Source organism: Sinocyclocheilus rhinocerous, unplaced genomic scaffold (assembly GCF_001515625.1).
Source record: "Sinocyclocheilus rhinocerous isolate Xijiao unplaced genomic scaffold, SAMN03320098_v1.1 scaffold2440, whole genome shotgun sequence".
NCBI classification, from domain to species: domain Eukaryota; kingdom Metazoa; phylum Chordata; class Actinopteri; order Cypriniformes; family Cyprinidae; genus Sinocyclocheilus; species Sinocyclocheilus rhinocerous.
This window is the reverse complement of record NW_015659942.1, coordinates 179,267-187,762: the sequence shown is the minus strand read 5'-3', so window position 1 is coordinate 187,762 and position 8,496 is coordinate 179,267. Positions and strand designations below refer to the sequence as shown.

The window sequence follows — 8,496 nt, the reverse complement described above, 5'->3', positions numbered from 1 at the left end:
CACTTCCATTTAAACAGTAGTTCATGGTTAGCTGTCAGCAGCTCATCTCGTCTTCTGTCAACCCAAGAGGCAGGAGAAAAGTGAAGTGATGGTGAAGACAAGCATATAAATCACTGAACGAATAAATGAAATAAATTATAAACGAACAAGCACAGAAAACAGCACGATTGTTGCTGAGAATCTGTAGATGTTTCCATACAGACTCGTCTCTTTAAATCTGTACACATATGGTGTCTCACGAGTATAACTTGAGATTTGATAACAGCTGCAGAGGACTTGCAGAATTTAGGGCCTGTCCCAAAACCCACAGGTGCGGTCCCTACAGACCACCTCCCTGTTTACATGAAGAACTTCTCTTACCTGACGGGACACATTTACAACATACAGATTTATTTACACATTTAGATTTTGAAAACAAAGCAAAAATAACAATTTATTCAGCAATTCTTCTCCCCAGAGTTACTGTCTTCCGCCATTTCGGAGAGTACCCCAGAACGTAATCAGCGCTGTTTACGCTTAGGGAAAAGCGTGCGTATGCGTTGTGATACTCTCCAAAATGGCGGCATAGACCGTCTTAGTAACTCGGGGGAGAAGAATTGTTGAATAAATTATTTTTGTTTTCTTCGTCGCACAAAAAGTATTCTCGTAGCTTCGCAAAACTGAAGTTGAGCCCCTGATGTCACATGGACTATTTTACCGATCTCCTTGCTACGTTTCTGGACCTGGGAACATTTCAGTTGCGTTGCTGTCTATGCAGGGTCAGAGAGCTCTCGGATTGCATCAAAAATATCTTAATTTGTGTTCTGAAGATGAACGGAGATCTTACGGGTGTGGAATGACACGAGGGTGAGTGATGAGGACTGACTGAACCTGTGCTGGCCTCAGTAGAGCAGGACGGAAAGAGTCTTAGGTCAGAGCTGATTGTCCTGGGCTTTCGTCGTCCATCTGTCGCAGCTGAGGCGTCTGGTTCTGGTCTGTGGGAGCGTAGAAGAGCTCCAGAGGCTTGCAGAGCTTCCAGAACTTCTGGTTGACCAGCTCCAGCGTCAGCGAGCCGTTCAGTGTCTGAAAGACAGAGAGGGTGAGGACAGGGCAAGGCAGCCTGGGATTGCTCTGACCGCAGCAGCGCTCGGACTCACGGTGAACTGTCCCGCCGCTGTGCTGATGTAGATGGTGAACTGCTTCTCGCTGACGTGCCGCAGAGCTCCCTCCGGCGTGCCGCTCGAACCCTCCTCCAGAGCCACGCGCAGAGCCAGGTACTTCGACAGGTGGTCCACCGTGGCTTTGGCTGTGGTTTTGACGTATCTGTGAGCAGAAGGGAGAAAGGTACCCGATGACATTCCCATCCGTAAAGCTTGAGGAGCGACTAGGGTTGCAAAAAGGTGGAAAAAAATCCAGTAAATTTCGGAAACATTCCAGAAATTTTGGAAACTTTCCAGGATTTTTTGGAATATTCCAGGGATTTTTGGAAAGTTTCCAAAACTAAATGACAACTCTCGGAGGGATTGGCATGGTAATGTACATGACAATGTTAATGTATTTGGTCTTGGCGGAATAGATCTGCTACGCTGCTGCTGCTGCGGCAGAGCAAGTATACCGAGACTTGCTACTGCCAATACATCCACAACATGCTGCTGTGAGCATGTAAGAAATACTGCTGCTGCACATATAACATACATGAAATAACCCCCATATAGCGTGCATGAATCACCTCGTAGCAGATCTATACAGGTGGAGCTGGGGATGGTGGAGGGTTTCTGGAGTGTGCTGCACACTTCTACCACAAGCATTAGCCAAGTATTTGAATGTTGAGCAGCAAGCTCATTGGCTACCGATACAGGAGAGGACCAATCAGCGGTGACATGTGATGATGATGTCATTATGTCATACTGAGTTAGGTCTATTGGACTGCGCCATCTAGAGTTTCATGCCAGAACTCTGTACTTCAACATCACTATGCTCTGTCAATTTATCCTGTAAAGACTTCATGTTTTAAAATCATCCTACAGCACTGAAGTATCAGGAATAAATCAAATAGAAACCAATACATCAATATGGTCTCTAATGTCTTGTGTTAGCAACACTCCCAGGTTCCAAGTAAAAATACAACTTCCAACAGATTGCCAGTACTTCAGGATTCATTTTACAAAAGAAGAAAATAAAATAAGAAAAACAAAATAGCTTAAGGCTTGAATAGCTCCGCCTCCAACCACCAGAATGTGGAAATGACCTCACTGTACCTCAGTAATTTGTCTTGTTTTCCAGTGGAAAATGTCTAAAGATTCTTAAATCAAGACATTTACTGGAGAAGCAAAATGAAATCAAATAAGAAGTCTTGTTTTATAAGAATTTCATCAAAGTGTTTATGATTAAAACAAGAACACATATCTGACAAAAATATTAACTTAATCCAAAGGTAAAAACAAGTTTTCATTCCCTACTGGCAGATATTTGTTCTTGTTTTAACTCAATTTTGCTCAGTTTCAGAAACTTCATTTTGCATCTCAAATAAACGTGTCTTGATTTAAGGATGTTTAGATATTTGTATTGGAAAACAAAAATATTCAGGAAAATATTCAGGTTTTGCAGTGCATGCAACATTTAATACCTTGGCTATCAATATATTTGAGACTTTCTGCTCTGATTTAAGACTGTTTAAAGGGGTGGTTGATTGTGATTTCACTTTTTTAAATAAAGAGTTCTGGCATGAAACTCTAGATGGCGCAGTCCGATAGGTCTAACTCAATCTGACCTAATGACATCATCACATGGCACAGCTGATTGGTTCTCTCCTGTATCGGTAGCCAGTGAGTTTGCTGCTGAACATTCAAATATATGACTAGTGCTTGCTGTAGCAGTTGCAGTGCGCTTCAGAAACCCTCCACCTTTTGTGACATCACAAACCCTGAAATTTACATAAACCCCTGCCCCCGGGAACATGCAACAAAGGGAGCAAGGCTCTTTTCCACCGGACCACATGCAACTATGGACCTTTTTCACATTTGCGTGTTTCTCAGCAGCAGAAGTCGTCATAGTTGGGTTATATTCAAGAGCAGTGAATGGGAGAGTAGGGGTGTGCGATATATATATCGTCTGCGATAATATCGTAATTGTATGCATTCATGTCTTGCATTAAACAAAATACATGTGTGTAAATACATCTAAATGCCACTTCAGATGCAGCTTCTGTGTTGATTTCATTTGCTTGGTAACAGCCCAAATGTCTTATTATTCTAATTCCCTTATTAAATGTAAGAATTTGACTCAAAAGATAATGGACACTTTTAGAAAAAATGGCTTTATAAAAGTAAAAATGCCCATAAAATGCACAAATCAGTTTAAACTTATTGGAAAAGATTAATTTCTATCAGTATGAACTGACCACCACACAGAATATGAAGAATATTAAAAACATTAGGAGTCAGCTGTCTTCGGCAGTCCTTAAGATATCAAGCACAATAACACACTCTGCAAAATATCGTCTAATTATCGTTATCGATAAAATCCCATAAAATATCGAGATATAATTTTTTGTCAATATCGCACACCCCTATGGGAGAGTACAACAAATATATTTTTTGCATTCCCATTCGCTCAAATACCAAAAGAAATTCCACGATAGTGTTTTCATGACTTTCAATAAAAGGAAAAAAACTGAGAGACTGATAACGGCAGTCAGAAGAGAGAACGATGAACCATTTACCATCGCTCCCATAGACACTGCATTAGAAACACCCTCGCGTTAGCCTTAACTGTTTTTTATTTTTTTTGTAATTTGATGTGTATATATTTTTTGTAATTTGGTGATATAATACAAAGTAATAGTGTTATAAATGTACATAATTTTTTTTTTTATCATTTATGATTAGGATTAGGATTTACGATGCAGATGACCGTTAAGCATCACAGTCTTGTGAGAAGAGTCCAGTGCTCGTAATGGTTAGAGTCATGACGTTTCCAGACAATGTGCAATACGCAGTTAACGAATCACAATACACTGGGCCAGCGAACCAATCTGAGCTGTATTTAGGAGGAAGTGGTATCATAGAAACAGGAAGTCAACCGGCCGTTCAAATGACAATGCAGACAGCGGCGTAGAATAAAGGTAAGAGATATATGAAAAATAAGTTGAAGCATGAAGAAATGTTAGACTGCACCCCATAAACACTTTTTTTTTTTTTTTATGAAATGAGCAGGTCTCATTCAGTAAATTAGCACTCTTGATTAATTGATGTTAAATTGTATTGTTTCTATTGTGAAATTTATGTTGTATTGTCGTTTGTGAGAACCGCATATTGAAACAAGACACTGAAACAAAATTTCCCCAAGGGGATAAATAAAGTTACTACTACTACTACTACTACAACTACAACCAAGCCTAGAAAAAAAGCAGTCAAGCACCCCTTTAAGGGCTTGGTTTGTGCTGTACCGTGTCTGGCTGTACTGTTGGCGGCTGACCAGCAGGGGGTGTGGGCAGAATATGAGCTCGATCTCGCAGCGCTGCGGAGCAGGAGCCTCGGCTACGGAGTCGTCAGACGCTCTTCTGGCGCGGCTAGGGCCAGGCTCCGCGGCGCTGCTGGTGTGGAGCGGAACGCCGGAGTCCTGCGAGACCTCGTCCTCACCGCCGCTGAGCGTGGCGTTCTCGCTCTCCGCATGCAGCTTACGCACACGCTGGGCTCTGAGACACACACCACAGAGAAAAACACCTCTTACCTACTTCACTTCTGAGAAGAGAGCTTACATACAGGTCTCACAGTTGTTTTTACAGTCACTAGGACACATTTCTCAATACTAAAGCCACTTCTTCAAAACTCCTCTCACAGTTCTCCTAACCATCTTTCAGCTTGGCACAGCAGTTCATTTCACATTCAAAACACTTCATCAACACCTCAAATAATTATCGGCTTATCTTACATGCTCCATATTTACATTACAGTACAAAATTATTCCTAGGTTTTCCCCTTTTTGTACAGATGGTAATGAAAGTGAAAGACCAGCTGCATGCAGTTGCTTTGATAGTATTTGATTTTTTACATTCAGAACATTTTTCTGTATGATATCGCTGTAGAAGTGTTGCACATTTCTGTCTCATTCATTTTTGTTCCGTGCTAGGTTCTAACGGTTTTGAAAACAGTATGCAAGCATGTGCAAATTGGCTTGTATAGCACAAAGTTTTGGCAGTGTTTGTGTTGAAGTGATAAAAGAATTCATGCAATCTGACAGATGCTGTCAATGAATGCATTTTGTGCCAAAGCAATGATAAATGATCCACAGTTTAGCCCACAGAGACTGATGTGACCTAAGTATTGAGAATGTGTCCTAGCGATCGTAAACAACTGTTATTGTACAGCAAGGTGCAGAAAGAAGGTCAACCCAGGTTGAAAAGAAATTACACTTCCGTAATTTACTTAATGTACACTTGAACCCATATTTCATACACTAGTGCACTCAAGTGTACTACAAGTGGTAACTAAATAAATTTTTAAATACAGAGATAGTATGTTAAAAGCACATTTTAGTTCACAGTTGAGTACACTTAACTGATCTTAAGTTTATCTGAAGAAGTATTTAATAATCATTTTTAGTATATTAAATACAAAATTAGTGCGCAAAAAATAGAGCACTTTAAGTACATTACAGAAGTGTACTTTTTTTAACCTGGGAAAAACAGTCACCAAGAAACCCTGACCGTCATATAAGTGTATCTTAGAGTCAGTGAATTCACTGCAAAAAAATGATTTTCTTCCTCAGTATTTTTGTCTTGTTTTCTAGTATAAATATCTACAAATTCTTGAACCAGGATGCATTTACTTGACAAGTAATATGACTAAAGATATTTTGTCTTGTTTTCTGAAATTTTGTTAGTTTTTGCTTTAAGTAAAAAATATCAGCCAATGGGGAAAGAAAAATAATCTTGATTCAAAGGCTAAATTAGATAATTTGTCTTACTCCATTGGTTGATATTTTTACTTGTTTTAAGCAAAAACTAACAAAAATTGGATAGTTTTTTCAGAAAACAAGACAAAAAAGTCATTTTACTTGCCAAGTAAATGCATCCTGATTCAAGAACTTGTAGATATTGATACTAGAAAACAAGACTGAGGAAGAAAATGATGTTTGCAGTGAAAATCTCCGCCCCTTCAGGACCAGCAGAAGCGAGGGCGGGGGAGTGACCTGTGTCTGGCCTGCATGCGCAGCCCCTGCTCGATGCTGCTGCTCAGAGCCTCTTTGTTGTGCAGGAGACTCAGCTGCTCCAGAACCTTGTCCTGGTGCGCCTCGTACTCGTCACGGCTCGGGTACATCTTAGAGATCAGCGCGTCGAAGTTAGGGTCGGCGCGCAGAGAGCGCTTGGACACCAGCTTCTTCCTGCAGGTGGGACACTCTTTATTCCTGCAGCAGAGAGCGAGAGAAGAGCAGGGCAGCGCTGAGCAAGAGAGGTCTGAAACACTGGGTCTGAAGTGGCGCCGGCTCCAGGCATGGGCTGAGCACACCCAATCAGAATTAGATCACGATTGTGCTCATTTTTTATTTTATTTTATTTATTTATTTTTGTGCAGTGATTAAAACCAATCTGAAGCGGACTGTATTTTGAGAAGTTTAATATATACCTAACACCAGAAAATTGCAGCATTTTTCTTTTATTAGCTGAATTCACGCGGAGCTTCAGTCTGTTGCAGTAAAGCAAAGGCTAACAACGAGCGAAAAGGGGCAGAAATATTTGCGCGAGTTACGAGGAGTTTAATACATGAATATGTATCATAGCCAACCACTGAAATTACTTGAGCAGCTGAATTAATGTTCTATAAAAACCCGCTCATTCAGTAACGTGCATTCACTGCATGGATGGGGCAAGATAAGCGTTTAAATGCATGTAGGCTGTACAGCTCGGCTGAAAGCTGACCCCTTTTGGCTTGCTGTTAATGCTGAACTAAGAATGAAAACTGAAAGTAAACAACATTGAAGATAAGAGCTTGTGCGATGAATGTTGCGTTCGTAGCAACAGTCGGCTTGACTGTAATATCCAGCGATGCAAATTATTTGACTTTTTTTTTGTGAAATTCCATTGTTTTGAATTGAAAGTAGGGCTGTCATTTACATGATTCGTGTAATTCATAATTACTGTGACGACAATAGCATTTTTCTCTTTTGCATTTTCAACATATTAAAATTGAATGGGTGCATATTTTAAAAAAAAATATATATATATATTATTTGCGGTTCAGATTGATTACTTTAAAAAAAACTTATTCTTGTTCTTTTACTGTTCTTTTGTCCTTTGAATTTATTCCACTAAATCCATTTAAATCCTTTATTTATTTAGTTCCTTTACCATTACCATAGTGGTCTGGTCTTTAACAAAACTATGTTAAAGACCAGACCAATTGTCTGTAAAGACATGACTAGTGGTCGACCGATATGGGTTTTTTGACAGCCGATGCCGATATCTTGGAAAGCAGGGTGGCCGATATAATTTTATTTTAATTAATATTTAAGAAATTTAAAAATAATTTGAAAATGGATTAAAAAATAAATGTGTTAAATAAACATACTTATACTTTAGATGACAAAATATTTTTCACAAATAAATAAATATTTAATAAAAATATAACTAAAAAGGAAGTAAACTGTAACAACAGGGCACTCAGTATTCTGGGAAGTTTGTGTGCATTGGGAATCATATTTTTTCAAATAAAGCCAAGGTAACACTCATTTTACACACAGCACACAGTGAAAAATGGCATGAATATGGCAGTGGGCAAATGCATAAAGCGCAGCATAGTTTGAATTAATTTGGCAATATATCGGTCGACCACTAGACATGATTATGGCCTTGTTTGGTATGAATACAAAAAGTTACATTTAGTCATTTAGCAGATGCTTTTATCCGAAGCGGCTTAGAGTAGGGCTGTCATTTAGGCTGACGTGCATTTTTAGTTTAAAATAATCACCAGTGTAGAAACAATGAAACTATTCAATAAAGAAAAAAAAGGTTATTTTGTTGTGAAAGTGCATGATATTCTAGGCTGCCCATTTTTTTAGTGTACATATAGTTAATATAGTTATTGTAGCAATACCCCCCCGGGATATGTGCCAGCCCACCCTTCTATCGCTGTCAAGAGGCCTCACCCGGAGCGCAGCGCGGTGACGATGCACTCGGAGCAGAAGCGATGCAGACACTCTTTGGTGGTCATGGTGTTCTTCAGCATGTCCAGACAGATGGGACACATCAGCTCGCTGTGGAGGCTTCTGGGAGACACGTCGATCTCCGTGCTGTCCATGATCGCCTCCTGAAACAACAGCGCACATGACCACACGCTTCAAACTGCAGAGCAGCACCTGTGAGTGTGTTATAGTGAGTGTCTGTGTGTGTTATAGTGAGTGTCTGAGTGTGAGTGTGTGTGTGTATGTTATAGTGAGTGTCTGTGTGTGTTATAGTGAGTGTCTGAGTGTGAGTGTGTGTGTGTGTATGTTATAGTGAGTGTCTGTGTGTGTGTGTGT

General features: G+C 39.9%; 1 protein-coding gene across 2 annotated transcripts in view; it reads right to left on the bottom strand.

Moving 5' to 3' along the window:
- Positions 1-789: 789 nt before the first annotated feature.
- Positions 790-8,496, bottom strand: part of LOC107724642 (E3 ubiquitin-protein ligase RING2-A-like) — a 9,422-nt gene continuing 1,715 nt past the window's right edge. Inside the window, exons 1-5 of one of the 2 annotated variants that reach the window (XM_016533644.1) lie at positions 8,125-8,315; positions 6,172-6,387; positions 4,427-4,675; positions 1,137-1,302; positions 790-1,062 (exon numbers count right to left, since the gene is read on the bottom strand). In XM_016533644.1, the coding sequence (XP_016389130.1) occupies positions 907-1,062; positions 1,137-1,302; positions 4,427-4,675; positions 6,172-6,387; positions 8,125-8,276 (939 nt within the window). In that variant the 5' untranslated portion in view covers positions 8,277-8,315 and the 3' untranslated portion in view covers positions 790-906. Of the gene's footprint in view, positions 1,063-1,136; positions 1,303-4,426; positions 4,676-6,171; positions 6,388-8,124; positions 8,316-8,496 lie in introns of those variants that run through there. The other variant, XM_016533645.1, reaches the window with a different exon arrangement.